Source organism: Mustela lutreola, chromosome 15, assembly GCF_030435805.1.
Source record: "Mustela lutreola isolate mMusLut2 chromosome 15, mMusLut2.pri, whole genome shotgun sequence".
Taxonomy (NCBI): Eukaryota; Metazoa; Chordata; class Mammalia; order Carnivora; family Mustelidae; genus Mustela; species Mustela lutreola.
In genome coordinates, this window is record NC_081304.1 from 5076796 (window position 1) to 5096378 (window position 19583).

At 47.0% G+C, this 19583-nt stretch overlaps 1 protein-coding gene across 4 annotated transcripts in view; it reads left to right on the top strand.

The window, feature by feature from the left end:
- The window catches only part of RNF157 (ring finger protein 157), a 79142-nt gene that overhangs the window by 45078 nt on the left and 14481 nt on the right, over positions 1-19583 (top strand). For 3 of the 4 annotated variants that reach the window (XM_059150291.1, XM_059150292.1, XM_059150289.1), the window contains exons 3-12: positions 7929-8003; positions 8371-8459; positions 12618-12764; positions 13239-13356; positions 13796-13862; positions 14143-14186; positions 14565-14612; positions 16654-16725; positions 17230-17389; positions 17539-17651. In XM_059150291.1, the coding sequence (XP_059006274.1) occupies positions 7929-8003; positions 8371-8459; positions 12618-12764; positions 13239-13356; positions 13796-13862; positions 14143-14186; positions 14565-14612; positions 16654-16725; positions 17230-17389; positions 17539-17651 (933 nt within the window). The remainder of the gene's footprint in view (positions 1-7928; positions 8004-8370; positions 8460-12617; positions 12765-13238; positions 13357-13795; positions 13863-14142; positions 14187-14564; positions 14613-16653; positions 16726-17229; positions 17390-17538; positions 17652-19583) is intronic. The other variant, XM_059150290.1, reaches the window with a different exon arrangement.

Genomic DNA, 19583 nt, shown 5'->3' on the forward strand with positions numbered 1-19583 from the left:
GCCAAGGAAGGGATGGGTTGGAACACAGAATGAGAGGGAAGCCAGTGACAAAAGTCGACCTTGGAGCTGGAGTGCATTTTGTCTCTGAGATTTACCTTCTGTATTCAGCCTATAAAGGTTATAGTTCTAGCTGCTAGATTTCACTATATGTAACACTTAAATGAGCTAAGGCTTTCGTACGAGCCAAGTTAGGTAGTTCAGTTGGGTTCTATAACCTTGGGTAGTCGCTGCTGTTAAAGCTGGCTGAAGAAGAGACAGAGCTCTCAAAACTTCTAGAAGTTTAGCAGGGCAGAGTGGAGCAAATGTCACCTTGTTAAATTAGCTGCAGAATCCGGATCATAATATTAATAACTTAGAAATTAAAGTTACCCAGACATACGCCATAGGTTTTTATTATGTGCTCATTATATGGGGTTTCCAAATCTCAAGGTTAGCTGAAGAAAATAAGGGTTACTTATTTTATTGTTACTCAGTAGGGTTACTGACTCAGAGTAACCGCTTTCTTCCTAGGGCTGTATCGGCAAATCGGTAGCCTCGCCAAACTCACCAGGCCTCACCAGGGCTGAGAACCTGTCATTGATTGGCTTGTAAACGTACCTAGTTCTGCATTTCATACTGTTGTCCTTTTTCTCAAGCCAGAGCGTATTTTCTCTCCAGGAATATGAGAGGAGACTTGACAACTCTTATAATTAATCTTAGACCTTATTTATGTCATGTTAGAGTCAGTATATTTCAGTGGGAGCACAGAAGGACCCCTTTAACTTGAAGACCAGCTTACAGTTTTTTGTTTTTGAAATAAGGAATGAAGAAGCCTTTGTTCCTCTTGCCCATCTTAGTAATTGGCCTGTTGAAAAATGACTGGAAAACTAACACTCGGTGACATTCATACACTTCTTTGGGGACAGAAAAAAAAATATGTGTGCTATGTTTTAAAATACCTATTTTGACTAATACCGGTGCCTGTCTCTCTGGGCACATTCTTTATATATCCATAGTACCTGGCTATTTTCTCTCAGAAAGAGACTCTCTTTCTGAGAGAGATCTCTCACTTAAAAGTGGATTCTTACTTGTGAGCTAGGTTATGAGTCTTTCGACCAGATGAAATCTGGAAGTCAGGCGTTCAGAATGGAGTGCTTGTCTGAAAGGAGTCGTTTCTCTGACCATTAGTCATTATTGACCAACTTGCCAGAGGGAAAAGATGACTGTGCCACTTTAATAAAAGCACTTCTATTTTCCCTTTTAGAAGGGGGAAAATTATAACCCCTCCCTTAAAATTCTCTGGTGTCAAGCAAAATCCTTTCTATCTAAAAACAGCTCATCTTCAGAAAGGTACTTTTATTTTAGAAGCACAGAATGAGTGGGTTGGGCTTTATCTGGGTCCTGTTGTGGGGGGAGGGCGGAGTGTCTTGGCGAGAGCTTTCTATCAGTGGGGAACTGAAAGTCAAGTAGGTTTCAGTTGTCACCAAAGCAGTACACAGCAATGGTCATTGACCCAGATCTGTGTGATTTTATGGTGGGTGCTTTACTCTGCAGTGGATTTTTCATGCTTTTTTTTTTTTTATCACCTATTAGGGTGATTGGAGAGGATTGGTTAATTAAGAATAATCTCATCATAGGGTATAAATATTTTGGAAAAGGTCAACATTAGATGTGATGTCACATCGCCATGACATTGGTCCTGTGGGCTTCCTGCCAGGGGACCTTGCGGAGGAGTTAACAGACTATAAATAGACTGCCTTCTTGGATTGATTCCTTTGGTAACCAAACCTGGACGCCGAGCATCTTTGTGTTAAGGTCATCTTGTGACACCCTCTTAGTGTCTCCCTCCCATCTTTGATATACGTGAGAGGAGTGTCTTGCATGTTGTCAGCTTTGTGATCACTGGTCTTTCTACACTGGTGATTGACTCCCCATGAGGATTGGATGAGAAATCAGTGAAAAGGGGTTTTACTGCTGTAAATATAGCACATTTGACGTTCTGGTCTACAGCAGGCACAATACAGTCTGTCTCAGGGCTGCAGCTGGTTAAATAGGCAAATTTGTATTCATTTCACAGCGTTCAAGCCAAGACTAAACTGTTCTCCCCTGACGCTGATTTAAGAAAATGTTCTAAAGCATCACCAGTCTAAAAATACCCACTGGTAAGTCTTGGACACACTACACATCTGAGAAGAGGGGAAGTAGAGAAAACTGAGAAAATAAGCAGACACCAAATGAAAAGGAAGTGAAATTTAAATATAAAAGCCCTATAATCTATAAAAGAAAGCATTCATGTAGTGCTGTAAATGAGTTATTCATACGACCCCAGATGTTGGTTTCCATAGTAACTATTATTTGATTCTTTGGCACAAATATTACATATCTGCTAATATATAAAATGAGTACTTTTCTATTTTAATTATAGATTGTCTAAAATGATCTCCTTTCTCTTTGGAAGCAGGGTTTTGGCATTTGGAGCATTTTCTTTCCAAAATAAAAACTGAATTAGTGCATTTTAATTTGTTTTTCTCCTCCACCCTTCCCTCCCCCCATTTTTCGGCCTTTTTTCCTATTAAGATTCCTTTCAAGGAATGTTCATGGCATCATTGTTTATGATAGTGAAAACTAGAAACAGATCAAGTGTTCATTAGTGAAAGATTAGTGAGTACAGAATGGTAAGAAGTAGACTTCTCTAAAAACAACCCGGGCTCTTTGGAGACACGATCAGTTCCAGGTATGGAGAAAAACATGAGATTAACCTGGAATATCTTGTGGCCCTAGAAAGTAAGGACGTGCTCTCAAAATGATGGAGGCATCGCAAAGGACAGAGTAGCCAACTGAAGGAGCCCCCAGTGGCCATATCTGGGCTGCCATGTGTATATGACCCTGCCTGAAGCCAATGGAAAATGTTAGCAAATTATGTGTTTTTTTTTTAAAAAAAAGATTTTATTTACTTATTTGACAGAGAGAGAGTACAAGTAGGCAGAATGGCAGGCAGAGGGAGAGGGGGAATGAAGGCTCTTCAAGGAGCACGGAGCCTGATGCGGGGCTCGATCCCAGGACTCTGGGATCATAACCTGAGTCGAAGGCAGTTCCTTAACCGACTGAGCCACCCAGGTGCCCTGAATTATGTTTTTATTTAAAAAAAAAAAACACAGGGGCGCCTGGGTGGCTCAGTGGGTTAAGCCGCTGCCTTCGGCTCAGGTCATGATCTCAGGGTCCTGGGATCGAGTCCCGCATCGGGCTCTCTGCTCAGCAGGGAGCCTGCTTCCTCCTCTCTCTCTCTCTGCCTGCCTCTCTACCTACCTGTGATCTCTCTCTGTCAAATGAATAAATAAAATCTTTAAAAAAAAAAAAAAAACACAAAACTTTTTATTGAAGTTAGTTATTTTTCTGAATGACTGTAGTCCTTTTTATAGACTACTGGGAATTGTCCAATAATTTACAGCCAAAATAAGATACTTTATAACCTCATAGGCATTGTGATCATATTTTCTACAACAAAATCTGAGTGCATCTATTGGGGTGGTTTAACAAAATATCTGAAATTAGAATGGTTTAAAAAATCTAGGACGGGGCACCTGGGTGGCTCAGTAGGTTAAGTGTCTGCCTTCGGCTCAAGTCATGGTGCCAGGGTCTTGGGATCAGGCTCCGCATTAGGCTCTCTGCTCTATGGGAAGCTTGCTTCTCCCTGTCCCTTTACTTGATGCTCCCCCGGCTCACTCTCTCTCTCTCTCTCTCTCTCTCCCTCTGACAAATAAATAAATAAATTCTCTTTTTTTTTTAATCTAGGCTACATGGTTGATACATGTGCACACACACACTCGTTCAGCCTCTCACCTTCCGTTCAGTCTCAACGTGCAGTTCCTCATTTGGCCACTAGGTGGCACTTGGCCAGTGTCACGCAAGTGTAACAGGAAACGGATGAACACTGGGATAAAAGGCCTAAGAGGAACTTACTTGCTCAGTGTTCAGGCAGAACCTGGATGGGCAGTCCCCTGGGGCCCATTGAAGGAATGCATTTGGCTGAGCCTGTAGTATACTCCTGTCCTGGACTTGAGGTGTTCAGGATTTAAATGATTCTGAGACTTGGGCTAATTTCAGTACAGACACAGCAGGCCAGTCCTGGGAGGGTGATGGCCCAGATACAAGCTATGGCAGCTCCGGGCCCTACAGACAGAACCAAGAGAGGGGGCCTGCGCCCTCACTGAATCCCAGCCGAGGCGCGGAACTCAGGGCAAAGTGCGGGTGTTGAATGGATGGGTACGCATCTTTGTTCTTTAAACAGAGTTTCGCGGAGAAACCACTGTGTTCTAGAAATATCTATCAGTGCCACGCTTTTGAGCAGCTCGGCAGGAGGTGAGCCACGGCCGCTTCTGCTGCTGTCAGTGCTCTCTGGCACCAGTGTACCCTGAACGTACGTTCGTGTCTTCTGCCGGTGCTCTTAGATCTTACAAACGAAAGGGTTTTGTCCTGCTGTGCTCCAAGAAAGCTTTTCTCTAAGACCTTAGATACTCCAGTTAAAATGTGAAAGGAGTACGGTATTAGGTGTGCTTTTGTCTGAACTGCTGGCTAAGCATAAGGATATAATCTGGAGTTGTGACTGGCTTCCAGAACCTGAACAGGATTTGGTATCTTTTGCAGTGAGTGTTTAAGTGTCAGACTCTCTGCACTGTGCTCAGGCTCCTGGAGAACTCGCGGGATCAGAGCAGCGTCCCCTGCACGAGCTGAGGCAGCTGCCATGGTGGAAAGCCATGACTTTGCAGTCAATTCCCGGTTCTGGGTTCCAATCCTGACGCTGCCACTCGTTAGCCCCGGATCTCCAGTAATTACACAAATCTTTAGAATCGTTTTTTTTGTCTGAAAAATGAGGATGTCAGTCCTGACATTCTTCGTTTATCTAATCAACCAACCCATTTTCGAGCTCCTCGAGGACCTGTCAGTCTGGTGTGCACGGCAAACATGTCTCTTAGTGTTGAACATATTAAATAAGAATGTATTTCTTAAATTTATTTTTATTCTTAAAAAGATTTTATTTATTTATTTGAGAGAGGGGGGGTGCACACGAGCAGGGGCAGAGGGAGAGGGAGAAGCAGACTCCCTCGCTGAGCAGGGAGCTGGACATGGGGCTCGATCCCAGGACCCTGCAATTGTGACCTGATCCAAAGGCAGATGCTTCACCAACTGGGCCACTCAGGCACCCCAAAGAAGAATGTATTTGATCTGAAGGTTGTGGGGTGCCTGGGTGGCTCAGTGGGTTGGGCCTCTGCCTTCGGCTCTGGTTGTGATCTCGGGGTCCTGGGATTGAGCCCCGCATCGGGCTCTCTGCTCAGCGGGGAGCCTGCTTCCCCCACTCTCTCTGCCTGCCTCTCTGCCTACTTGTGATCTCTGTCAAATAAATAAATCTTTAAAAAAAAATTTTTTTTTTAAAGAAACTGGAGGTGGAGAGTGGTGATGGTAGCATGACCTGTAAATACAGCAGGCCGCAGAACTGTGTGCTTAACATGCTGAAGGTGAACATGTTATGGGTATTTTATCACAGTTAAAGTAAGATGAAGAAGTACGTAGCTAAAGAACCCAGCCTGATCCTGGCATGTCATAGATACTCAGTAAGCATCCACCAAGTTAGAGAATGAGTGGTGACAAGGAAGGACCAAACAGAGTTTTTTCTCCCAGATACAAGTATTCCGACACAACTAGGCCAGTCAGGGGGAAGAAATGGCCTTTTAGATCTTGTACAAAACATGCCACCCCCAGGCCCACGGGTGGAGGAAGACTGCCAGGCCTTGTGTAAGGTCAATCCTGACTTCTTGCCTCAAGCTCAAGATGGCCTTATGGAGTGCCTTCCCATTTCTCAGACACTGTTCTGGGCTACAGGAACTGAACAGCCTCATGAAGGATATCTACATGCAGTTTCTAGAATTCTGTTTCACTTTTCAGTGATGAACAGGCTTTAGGTAAAGACTAGTGCAGAGACTAGAGGACCAGACCTTCAAGGTCCAGTACCTTTCTGACAGAGAATGGAAGCTCCAGGGTTACTCCAAGTAGAAGACAAAGAACTCTCATCTTTCTTTTTCCCTTTCCTTTTGTTTTTCTTTTTTGGGGGGCGGGGAAGGGTAAAGAATGAAAGAAGAATCATCTTTTCTTTTTTTTAAACTCAGGTAGGATTTATGGGTAACTCCCAAGTACCTGTGTAAATGAGTATGATTAACTTTGCTACTCCAGAAAAAAATTTTAATCCCAAAGTCATTTATTTTGGCTTTAGAATAGACTAGCATTTGTGTCGGATTTTCTTGCCTAATTACTTTTTGCTTAAGCTTATTTTAAAATTGTTTTAAATTCCTTTAGTGTGACAGCCTAGGAAAGTGGGGGGTGGGGAAAACGGGTCACAGATAGGATCTGAACTAGAAATTGCAGCTTTCCTATAGAAAAGCCTCCTCATATGCTGCCAGTGGGAGAGCAACATTGGAATCAGCTTTCTGGAGAACAATTTGGCAAAATATTTTTTAAAGTCTTAAAAATATGCTTTCTCTTTGATCCAGTAATTCCACTTCTAGGAATTTGTCCTAAGGAAGTAATCAAACAAGCACGCAGAAATGGAGGAACAAGGCACTCACCACAACATCTGTATCGGCAAAAAAAGAAGAAAACAAGTGTAAAGCCAATGGAAAACATTGAATACTATGAAACTGATTAAATAAACAATGTCCCTTTCTCCAATGCAGTAATAACGTTGTCTGATTATAGACTTTTGAAACATTTACCACATCTTTCTAAGTGAAAACGAGAATAAAACAGTGGGCACAGTTTGAAACTGTGCCTAGACACAGAGGATGTTAGGGGAGTAGATGGCTGGATACGAGGCTGGACGCCTGTCTGCAGAGACACATCCTACAGAGTCAACCTTAGTGTTGCCAAGTGGTGAAATTGTAGCCAATTTTATATTTTGTGTGTTTTTCAAACTTTCTGCTTGAACTTGTATTACTTTGTAATTAGAAAAACGAACAGTCCTAATATTTTAAAAGAATATACGTGTAGTGTATCAATGAATAAGGTCAGTATTGCTGTATAATACCCGCAAAGTGGGTGACCTAAACACGCGTAACGGAGACTAAATGTGTTTACTTCAGCATCTCATTCATGCAAGTGAATTACCAACAATCATACTGAACACATAAAATCAGATGTACCTTAGATTAAATTATGTTTCCCAAGAAAAAGAACCGCATTCAGCAAAAATCTGTGAAGGTACAGTTAGGGGATCATGTGGGTGTCCTATTTCTGATCCCAGCGCTAGGAGGTAGGAATACTACAGAACTAGGAATACTACAGTTTCGCCAAACTATAAAGACTGGCCAGTGGGTTTTCTCGGAATTTTGTGTAAAAAATGTTTATTGTCCAGGGCACCTGGATGGCTCAGTGGGTTAAGCCTCTGCCTTCAGCTCAGATCATGGTCTCGGGGTCCTGGGATCGAGTCCCACATCGGGCTCTCTGCTCGGTGGGGAGCCTGCTTCCCCCTCTCTCTGCCTGCCTCTCTACCTACTTGTGATCTCTGTCTGTCAAATAAATAAATAAAATATTAAAATAAATAAATAAAAATAAAATAAAAAATTTAAAAAATGTTTATTGTCCAGATAACACTAGAACAATACTGACAGCGTTTAAAAATCATTCTTAATTGTCTGAAAGCAAACTCCACTTAAGTCTTGTACTGTGTCCCTCTCCGTATCTCAATTTCATCATCCACAACTCCCCATCCCAATGGGGAAAGAGTGAAAGTGGAAGGTAAATGACAGACAATCATAAACCTTTGATGACCCCAAAATAGCTCTTGGCTCCCATGTTCAAGAACTCTGCTTTATATAACCAGCTGCGGGGGGGGAAAATTTGTTCTTCACTGTTTGCAGCCTCGGCTCTGTACACAGGATGGGGTTCTCTTTTATTTGCAGTTCCTAAATGCCGAAGACACCATGCGGCTTCACGGAAGGAAAAAACCTTGCAGGTCTGGCTCCCTGTTGTCTCAGGTCAGATGGAAAAGCCTTTTGTGATTAACTCGGCCACAGTGTGTCCTTTGGTATTTGGAACTTCAGTAGGAGTTTTTATTAGCTATCCACATTTTGAATGCTGACTCAAATAAGCTGCCTACAGTGGAAAAAGCAGATAAACCTAGGCCTTTTGACGCCAAACCGAATCCCCGTTCGCCCACTGGCCATGACCTTGAGCAAGTTCACTTAACATGTCGGTCTCGGTGTCGTCGCTTAATTAGGAGAGTTGTGCCTTCCTGTCTCACCTTGAAAGGCGGTTCTTTGTCAGCCCTGAAGCTTTGTGCCAGTGGGGGACAGTTACCCATCTCTCTAAACACACTGCCTCCTCCCACTTTGTTTCTGACAGTTTCCTTACGCTGCCCCGCCTCCCCAAGAGCCCGTGAAGACTCTGAGAAGCCTGGTCAACATCCGGAAGGACACGCTGAGACTCGTAAAGTAAGTTCCCCGGGGCGGGGGGGGGGGGGGGGGGGCGGGCCTCACCCAGGTTCTAGGGGCAGCACAGCCAACTCCCCCCAGAGACTTAGGAAGCAGTTTCTGCCAGATGCAGAGTCTGATCCCCCCAGGGCTTAGGAACGTGAACCCCTCCCCCGGCAGTGACGGAGCAGTCCCTGTCCATGGAGATTAGGTCTCCCTGCATCCAGACTGCTCAGAACTTGGCGTCTGTGTTTGTGGAGGACTTGTTCCTTTCCTGGAAGCAGTCCTTATTGTCCTTGTTTTACGATTTTTTTTTTTTTTAAAGAATTATTGAGGGAAAAACTGAATTTTGCAGCTGCTTCAGCAAGCCTAGGGGAAAATGGGGTATTTGAGGTTGGAATAGAAAATCCTTGTTTTCCTGCTTACATTTACTCGTCATCTCCTGTGTCCTCCCTCTGAGGAACTCGTAGTGCTGATTGGTTAAATCGTCATCGGTATTAATTCTCGTCAACATTTGCCTTCTCTGTGCCATTTCTAAGACAGTGTAATTTTGACCCTGTTGCTCCGAGTAGCAGGCCAGTCTGCTAAGGCGCTCTCTGGTGCCCTGGGAAGACAGATTTGGTAAGGGCAAATCACAGGTCCCAGATTTCTCTAAATGGACAAGGAAGATGTCAGTCCTGTTAGTATTAGGAAGTTTATTCCTCTCAGATCATTGTTTTAATATGACTTCATGAAGGTATAACTCACATGCTGTACCATTCGCCCTTTGAAGTGTACTGTCCAGTGGTTTTTAGTATATTCAGAGTTGTGCGATCATCACTACTGTTGAATTTTAGAACAGAAGAGACCCTGAGCTCACTGGGGGTGAGTCCACACGTCCCCCGAAACCCTCTTCCGGACCTAAGCAACCGCTAATTTACTGTCTGTCCTTCGATCTTCATTTTTATATTTCATTTGTCCCTGAAGTTTTGACTGCTTCCCCAACTATTCCCCCAGCCCTGGAGTCCGCCTGGGGACCAGGCAGCCGTGGAGGGAGGTGCTCTGCCGGGGAGCTGCCCGCAGCTGGGCCGCGCCCTCCCTGGGGCCCTTCGCCCTCCCTTGGGGGGCCCCGCGGCAGCAGAATGGATTGAGGCTCCCGAGGCCAGACTGCGCCTTGTTTCTCTCTCCTCACACGTGGCTGTGGCTCAAGGGCCGAGGCTCCAGCAAGTGCCGTGCTGGGAGGCCCTCGCTGAACCCGCCTGCCTGGAAGCCGAAGACCAGCCTGCTTCCCAGCTCTTCCCAGCTGCCCGCGAGCACCGCGATCACACTCGTCCTCCAGCTTCAGGCTTCCCACCGGTAGAGACACCTTTCATGGCTGTTGTCAAGGTTCAAAAGATAATGGGAGAGAAAACACCTGCTATTCCATAACCGTTAGACTGAAGTGTGTTCTTGCTCTTTTTTTCCGAGATTACGGGAATAGGGTAGATTCTGAGTCACAGACTTCCAGGGAAAGATGGATGATTGAACATCTTTTGCTTCCAGTCAAAACCCGCCAGTAAGAGCATTGTTTCAAAGGCTTAATCCAGAAGGACTGGGGGGATGAGAAAGGAACGCCAGCGCCAGCGGTGTGGTGTAGGGATGAGAACAAAGGCAAGTGTTAAATAACTTAGCAGGCCGCGGAGGTGAGGATCCTGAGTGAGCAGACGGAAAAGCTGATAATCACCCACTTAACTGTTACCCCCAAGGGCTCAGGAACTGGCGGTACCAGGAGCTCTGGATGCGAGGTGGAAGGCGAAAACGAAGATTGGTGGGAAGCCCGCTGAAGGGGCCGTCAGATCCGCTCCCTTATGCTGCACAGCCAGAGCTTCCCTCCCCACACCCCGGCCCAAGGCCGGCAGCCAATTCTCAGTGGAAAAGTTAAAACACAGACTCCGGACTCAGGGGACCCCGGCAGAGCTAAGGTTGAGCACAGCACTAAAAATGGGGGTTAAGTGAATTTAGGAACCTGGATGTTGAACCCTCCAGCCTGCCCCTCTCACATCTTCTGCCCCTAGGCCCTTGTCCAAAGAGAGGAACACTGTCTCTGAGGAGTAGGACCCTCCCGGACAGGAAGACCAAAGAGAATGGCTTTGGAGATTCTTCCAAAGACCCAGATCGGGCCCTGGGGAAGCCCAGGGTCTCCAAACCACACCTTGTACTCAGAGTTCCAATCAGTGGTCTTTTTTTTTTTTTTTTTTTTTTAAGATTTTATTTATTTATCAGAGAGAGAGAGGGGTGGAGAGCGAGCACAGGCAGACAGAGTGGCAGGCAGAGGCAGAGGGAGAAGCAGGCTCCCTGACGAGCAAGGAGCCCGATGTGGGACTCGATCCCAGGACGCTGGGATCATGACCTGAGCCGAAGGCAGCTGCTTAACCAACTGAGCCACCCAGGCGTCCCTAAGATTTTATTTATTTATTTGACAGAACATAAGCAGCGGGAGAGGGAGAGGGAGAAGTTGGCTCCCCGCTGATCAGGGAGCCTGACGTGGGGCTCTATCCCAAGACCCCAGGGTCGTGACCTAAGCCAAAGGCAGATGCTTAACTAACTGACTCACCCAGGCGCCTCTGGGGTTTTAAATGTCTTAAATAGGAGCAGACAACCAAAGATTCTTAGATGCATAGGAATGCCTATAATATGAAAGACAGGCAGAACAAACCAACAGGAAAAAAAAAAAAAAGACTCAGAAATTAAAAACGTAGTAGCCGAAATGAAAAAGCCAATGAAACAGAAGAGGAAAAGTCGAAATAGTCCAGAAAGTGGGACCAAAAGGTTGAGATACAGAAAAGAGGAAAGATACAAAGAATAGAGGTCCCACATGCAACTAATGGTTCTGGAAAGGGAAGAGAGAATATAGAAGGAAGGAGATCACCATCAACGACTGAAGAAGTTAAGAAAACTTCCCAAAACCAGAGGGCCTGAGTTTCCAAATGGCAGGGACCCCTGGAGCGCCCAGCCCAGTGGGTGGTAAGGCAGAGATCCGACATCAGAGGAAAACAGGATCCTCTTGGGAGCAACGCCAGAAGCTGAGAGATAATGCGCCAATGCTCCAAATGTCTTTTTTAGAAGTTATTTATACCCTAGAACCCCTTATTCAACCAGACTTTCAATGCAGTGTGACTGGAGAGTAAAATCTCTCAAGGAGTGGATCCCTCCAACACATCCTTTTCCAGGAGGCTAGTGGAAGAGGAGCCCTGCCGCAGGGCAGGCGTACCCGGAGGAAGAAGGCAGGAGATGTGGGAAATAGGTGGCGGGCCCTCCCCAGGGTCATGGGGGAGACTGGTTCTGAGAGGCTGTGTGCAGGCTCAGAGCGCCTGGGGTCCAGAGAGCATCTCGAGAAGACAAAATGCACGAAGCGCTTGGTGCTTTTGAACGTGGAGAGAGACATGTAACCAGCCAGCAGAGGACTAGGGTGTGGGTGAGTGAAAAGGACACAGGACACTGAGCCACTGAAGCAGGAAATGAGCCCAGACTCCAAGAAAAACTGGCGCAGGAAAAGACAATCAGCGACCACTCTGTGGCTAAGCTGATCATGTTAATATAAACCCAGTAGTGCAGACACAAAGGTGCTGAGCTCCCGGAATCATGAAGTACACACTTGGGGGCAGGGGGCGTACTCCTATGGGGCCGCTTAAGGGAAGAGAAGGAAATCCTGGGCTCCCGTGGTAGGAGGTCCACGGATAACACCTGAAACTGAAGTCAAGAATCACACAAGCATGTTCTGTAGGAACACACAGTGAATGCCAAAATGGTCAGCTGGAAGAGGTAGAGATGGTCTCTGAAAAGGAGGAGGGGACGGGTGGGGCCTGCTGCTTTTGTGACAAGCCTTGTGGAAACTATGTGAGTAGAAACTTTGATTACAGTCAAAACAAAACAAAACGAAAGGGGGTCTGGCCAATGCCCAAGTGTTCATGGTAGCACTACCAAAATGCCCTCCCCCCCGCGTAGTGGTCTTGAGGAACTCAGCCGTTGTTCAGAATGAAGACGTGGGCGTTAAGTTTATGACCATGGAGAGAAGCTCATAACGTAGTAAGTTTAAATACACATGTGTGCGTGTCTGTGTGTGTGTCTCTGTGTGTCTGTGTGTGTCTGTGTCTGTGTGTGTGTGTATTTAAAAATACTGATTTGGTCTCGGCAAAGTGCTGAGTCTTTGTGGTCTCCCAGGTGTGCGGAGGAGGTGAAGACCGCTGGAGAAGAGGCCGGCGGGGCTAAGGTCCACTACAACGTGGAGTTCACCTTCGACACGGACGCCCGGGTGGCCATCACCATCTACTACCAAGCCACGGAAGAGTTCCAGAATGGGATTGCCAGGTGAGAACAAGAGACCAGGTGAGCCGCGTCCTCCCCAGACGGGCGAGGGTCCACGTCCCCCAGACGGGCGAGGGTCCACGTCCCCCACTCGCCCATGGAAGAAAATCTTCTTCTACCACGTGAGGTGAAATCTGGCTCCTGAATTTGGGTTTTCTTTTCTAGAGCCTCCACCTTTTCACCTTTTCCCTTCAAACTGTGCCATCATGTGTCGTGGCAAGGGGCAGCGGAACCTTTATGTCATCAAGATGCTATTAAACATCCATTAAGCTGCCTTTTTGGGGATGGTGGGTTGAATGGATAAGTTTAGCGGCATGATCGAGCAGGAGCAAAGGAAACAGACAATGAAGGAAATATTTTCTGTCCTCTCCTCTTCTGTCCCTAGAGCCTGTTGATGTTGAGACCCGGCATGCGTGGGACAGAGGAACCGGTCCCTCCGTCTGGGCCAGATACTGACTTTCGCTCTTTGCTCAACAGCTACATCCCCAAAGACAACAGCCTGCAGTCGGAGACGGTGCACTACAAGCGCGGGGTCTGCCAGCAGTTCTGCCTGCCCTCCCACACCGTGGACCCCTCCCAGTGGGCAGAGGAGGAGGTGAGTGGCTCTGGGACCAGGCAGCAGGCTCCTGGGCGGAGGCGCAGGAACAGGGACCTAGGGCCTCATCCGGACTACAGCCGGCCGGTCCCCTGTCCCCCATGCTCGGAGACCACACTGTCCTTCAGCCCTGTGACTCCTTCACACCCTTAAGATAGACCCAACGCCCTTAACTTTTCTGTTCCAAAGGAGCCCCTTCACCTCAGATACTTGGAGAAAGCCAGGAACCTGCAAGGAACCTGCGAAGTTAGAGGGTGTCATAGCCACAAGGCTTTAGAAAGAGACAGGGGCCTCCCACGGGACAGACTCAGGTGGTCACGAGGTTGAGGAACGAGAGCACAGATGACTTAATGCCTCTTGATGACGTCTCCCTCCCTGATGGACACTGTGTCATCTCAACATGCTAAGTCCTTTTTTCTTTCCTTTTCTTTCCCTTTAGCTTGGCTTTGATCTGGACCGAGAAGTTTACCCTTTAGTGGTCCACGCCGTGGTGGATGAAGGGGACGGTACGGGCCCCTTTATCTTCTTCCGCTGTACACGCTGCCCTTTGGTGGTGCACGAGCCACAGGCCCTCTCCGTGGGGCCCGGGCAGGCGGTCCCTGGGTCCCTGGGTCCTCAGGCGGGCGAGAGCAGCATGGATTACAGAATGTGCCCCTTCTCACAGCCCGGAGCAGCGGTTCGCCAGGCACAGGGAATCGGGGAAGGTAGAAGGTAGAAGGCCCACGAGGTGTGTTGTTGTGCTTTCTTCCTCATCCATGTGCCTTTATTTACTTACTTATTTTTCAGAGTATTTTGGCCATTGCCATGTACTGCTGGGCACTTTCGAAAAGGTGAGTAACTTTACGGGACCTCGCTTTATTACGTTTAACTGGCTTTCGTGTGGGGTCTCGGGCTGCCCTGTTTGCTGCTGCCTGAGTTGCAGCAGGATGGGTCCGGCTCAGAGGCTGTGGTCAAGCCAAAGGAGCCTCACACCAGGGGCTGCCCCTGGGTCTAGTGCCAGCCCTGCTACCAACTCGCCGCGTGTCCTGCAGCTCTGAGCCCTCGGTTTCCTCTTCTTAAAATGGAAAGGTCACACTGGATACTTGGAAGGCCCTGCGGGTGTGAGGGAAGCGTCTGTAATCCCACACGTGTATACTCAAGGGCAGCAACCAAGAACACCTGTGCCTTCTCACCCTCCTTCGGGTCATAACGGTCCTCTTTCATTCCAGCACACAGATGGAACTTTCTGCGTCAAGCCCCTCAAACAGAAACAAGTGGTAAGTACTGGACAGCCAGGGCTCCTTGGTGTCCCCACACACTTTTGATCACTCTTTCTCTTTTTTTCTCTTTTGCTAAGCACCCTTCTTTCTCTCCCACCGACCCCCCTCCTTTTTAATCAAAGAAAAGTGAAAAAGGGAGTACTTTTGTGTGTTAGAAACTCCTTGGGTGGCCTGAAAGGAATACTGATTTGGGGCGTCTTTATTGTTCCAGAATTGTGGGTGTTGAGGCGGCCGTTATCTGAGCAAAGGACTTAAGAAATGAAAGGACAAGATTTGTCTCTTGACATTAGGTTTCGGGAGAGTTCCTTTTATTCAAAATGCCAGGGTGAGAAACATTCCAAGCTGAAGGTCCAATTCAGAGCCAATTAGGGCCCTTGGCTTAATTCATCCCACCACTGCTTTTCTAAATCCCAAGTTTACTGGCCATCTGCCCCCTTCCCAGAATGACCAGCAAGTTATGTGTGTGTCTGCTCCTAACCCCCACTGGGTCCCAGCACTTTATTTTTCCCCACTTTTGCCCAAGTGGAAGCAGAGTCAGTGAGGAGGGGAGAATGGGGTCCGGGGCATTGGCAGGACCCCCTGCAGGTGGGTGGTAAGGGTCTGAATTCTGTATTGTTCATTCTTGGGGGTTAAGTGTTCTCCTCTCTTCATGAGGTCAATAGCAGTCAGTAACGCCTGAACATAAATTTGTTGATAATATCCTTTCCAATTTAATCGATCAGTAAGTTGAAACAAGTTTTGAAAGGCAGAGGAGAAAAACAGATCCTGAGCCCAGGATACTGCCTAGGAAGGCCAAGCCTTGGTGAGTTGGCTCATGGGGAGGCCTTGTTCTCCAGGATGCCTAGAAAGGCTAGGGTCACTGAAGGTAAATGATTTGTCTATTTTCCTTTTTTTTTTTTTTTAAGATTTTATTTATTTATTTGACAGAGATCACAATTAGGCAGAGAGATAGGCAGGCAGAGAGAGAGAGAGAGAGAGGAGGAAACAGGCTCCCCATTGAGCAGAGAGTCTGATATGGGGCTCGATCCCAGGACCCTGAGACCATAACCTGAGCTGAAGGCAGAGGCTTAACCCACTGAGCCACCCAGGTGCCCCTGACGTTGAGGTTTTAAGGGTTAGGGCCAAGAAGGCTCCTTGGCCATGCGGGTGGTGGGGTGGCTTGTGCAGGTGCAGGGGCTCAGTTGTCTCCCCTTCAAGATCCTACTGTCTTTCTGTCTCTCCTCATGTTTTCCTCCCACTCCTCCCCTTGCCCGTTTCTCCTCTTTCTTTCTCTGGTCCATTCTTTAATAATAAAAATAATAAAATTGTTAAAGATTTATTTCTTGGGGCGCCTGGGTGGCTCAGTGGGTTAAAGCTTCTGCCTTCAGCTCAGGTCATGATCCCAGGGTCCTGGGATCCAGCCCCGCATCGGGCTCTCTGCTCAGCGGGGAGCCTGCTTCCCTTCCTCTGTCTCTGCCTGCCTCTCTGCCTACTTGTGATCTCTGTCTGTCAAATAAATAAATAAAATCTTTAAAAAAAAAAAAAAAAAAGATTCATTTCTTTACGGAGCACCAGGGTGGCTCAGTTGGTTAAGCGTCCAACTCTTGAGAGGTCTCTGATCAGGTGCTTACCTGACCGCGCCACCCAGACGCCCCCCCCCCCCCCAATCCCTTTATTTTTGAAATGTCCGCACTTCATGTCTGTTACATAGCCAACACTTTAATTTTGATGCGTAGGCTCCATCCTTTTGCTAGTCTCTGCCCTTCTTAACTCTGCTTTCCTGTCTGTGACCTTGAGCTGCGGTACACGAATTAGTATTGCATTCGTGAACTTTTGTGCTCCCTCTTGGGCAGAATGGTGGGTGGATTAAACATTTGATTTTCGTTTCCCTGTCAGAGGGAAAACATAAGTAAATAAGAGCACCCTTTACTTGTCTAGGCCTTTGATTTTTTTCATTGTGAGTCAGTAGCCCCTGGTTACCAGCGAAGGTTGAGGGACGAGTTCCCACTTTCTCTCCGTTCAGTCAACCTACCCTTGAACTTTGCTGTTTGCTCTTCAGGTAGATGGGGTCAGCTACCTCCTTCAGGAGATCTACGGAATCGAAAACAAGTACAACACACAGGATTCTAAGGCAGGTTCTACCCCAAATTCTGAATGTGCTTTTCCTGGGAGGCAGAGGGAGAAACGCTTTGGTGAAACTCCGATCCAGGGAGTCGGTGTGCTGAAGTCTGGAATCAGTTTGGTCCGAGGAGGGGATTTTCTTCCTCATTCCAGATGCTTATGCTTATATCGCTCTGGAAATGAAAAGCTTCGGCAGGTTTGGATGAGTTCCCCTGCAGAACCCCGGCCGCCCATTACCGGGCTCCCTTGCAGTGTTCCTGCATGCCCCCCCCCCTTCCCTGTGTGGTCTCCTTACACCGCCGCCCCCGACAGTCTGATCCCCTAGGACAGCTTGAGAGAAGCAGCTCCCAGAATAAGGGAAACCCAGTATGCGAATGCGCATGCGAAAGTCCAAAGTAAATGTAGGATATGGTTCTCTCCCCTTGTCTCCGCTCTTCAGGGAAGCTGCTTGCAAAGAACAGAAAGGACACAAATGTCTTTGTGTCACTGGCTACGTTTCTATCTCCCGGGACAGGTGGCTGAGGATGAAGTAAGCGATAACAGTGCTGAGTGTGTGGTGTGTCTCTCAGATGTCCGGGACACCTTGATTCTGCCCTGTCGTCACCTCTGCTTGTGTAACACGTGTGCCGACACCCTGCGCTACCAAGCCAACAACTGTCCCATCTGCCGATTGCGTGAGTCCCAGAGCCCTAGGCCGAGACCCGCTGGGAGGGTCTGCAAACTGCCCGCACCTGGGAGGGGGCACTGTGGTATCTGCCCGGGGTTCCCGTTCATCCTGACTCCTGTTATCAGGATGGCCTGATGATCTGTTCCCTTCTTGTAGCCTTCCGGGCGCTGCTTCAGATCCGGGCCATGAGGAAAAAATTGGGCCCCTTGTCCCCAACCAGCTTTAACCCCATCATCTCGTCCCAGACGTCTGACTCAGAGGAGCATTCGGTGAGTTGGGCCGGGCACCGGAACCCCCCGGTAACCAAGCGCTCTGGTCCCCTCGCTAGCACTGTGCACCCTTCATCCTTCTCTACCTGACTTTGCAACAAGTAATTAAACCTTGGCACGCTGCAGTGTTCAGTAAGCTGGCTGAGGTCACATTGTGTTAAAACCAACCAGTATTACAACGGAAAATTGGATACTGATCATTAAATCCCCCTTTTCCTCCCTGGAACTCAGCATCCGGTTAATATTTACCCTGCCTGGAGCCGGCAGCTCCCAGCCTCACCCTAGTCGGGAGCTCCCCTGCCCCAAGCAGGAACAAGGGGGTGATTGTTTTGCATTTGAATACAATTCACTATGTTTATCTGGGTCCTTGAAGGAGGTGACTGTTTTTCTTGATCCTATTTCTTGGCTCCAGCAACTGGGAGCCAAGTGGATGACACACTTCACTTCCGTGTCCTCCCCCCCACCCAAAAGAGATAGTGCTGGAAGGCAGCCTCGAGGCCGTGCGGTCCTAGCAGACGCCATCTTCAGATTCACTCACGAGTGGAGGAAAGTCGTCCTTCCATACGCGGTATTAGGATAACTAGTTAGCTATTTAGGGAGGAAAAATCAGCTTAGCACTTCACTCCTTACCAGATTAACAAATAAATTCCAGACGGAGTAACTCGTTAACTATATTAAAGCAAAACTACAATAAAGCAGAAGCAAAGTAAACCAAACATTAAAAACTGAGAATAAATTTTGGGTGATTCTTTAGTTGGCTTTGAATGGGAGAGGACTCTCCAAACTTAAAAGCAGAAGAACGCTACAGAAAAAAAAAAGTGTAGATTTTACCACATAAAAATATTAAAAGTTCAGATGTGTAAAAAGGATTAAAATTAAAAGGCAAACCATGAATCATTTAAAGAAAAAAAAATGTCTTCACAACGTTTATAGCAGAGAGAAGCCTAATATCTTTGCCGTGGCTCCTATGAATCAAACAGAAAATAAATGGACAAAGGATATTATTTAAGATTCTCAGGAGTGGGGAAAAAAATTAAGATTATAAAAAAAATCCTCAGAAGAGGATGCTTAGCTGGTTAAATATCTTATTTTTTAGTTAGCCATATTAAAAATCTTCAATATATGAATTAAAATGAGATACCATTTTTCACCTTTCAGATTCTAAAGCTTTTTCAAAGAGACTCCATGGCAGTGGGGGTGGGGGGCATCTGGGTGGCGCAGTCACAGTCCCTTAAGTCTTTGGCTCAGGTCAGGATCTTGGGGTCCTGAAATAGAGGCCCCATTGGGCTTAGTGCTGAGTGAGGAAGGGGTTGGCTTCAGATTCTCCTCCCCCGCCCCCCCGCCGCCACTCACTTGCCCCACAAGGGCACTTCTGTGTGCTCTCTCTTAGACAGACAGATGGATGGACGGATGGATAGATGGCATGCGCACCTGGGTGGCTCCGTGGGCTGAGCCTCTGCCTTTGACTCAGGTCATGATCCCAGGGTCCTGGGATCGAGTCCCGCATCCGGCTCCCTGCTCAGCCCGGAGCCTGCTTCCCCCTCTGCTAGGTGCTCCCCCCTGCTAGTGCTCTCTCTCTTTCTCTCTCTCTTTCTCTGTCAAAGAAATAAATAAAATCTTTTTTAAGAAAAATAAGAAAGAAAGAAAAGAAAACCATTAAAATAAATAAATAAAATCTTTTTTTTTTTTTTTTTTTTTTTTTTTTTTTTTTAATAAATAAAATCTTTTTAAAAAGGGAGAGAGACTTCATGCTGGTGGAAAAGCAGTTAAAATAGGTTCTCTGTACTGCTTATAGGAGTGTGGCTGGAAGGGTCATTGAAGAAACAAAACAGAGTAGCTGTAAGTATCAAGAGCCTTAAGAATACTTATATCTGATAATCAAAGACCTAAGAATTTAATATCAAGAACACAATCTGGAAAAAAAGGGTTTTG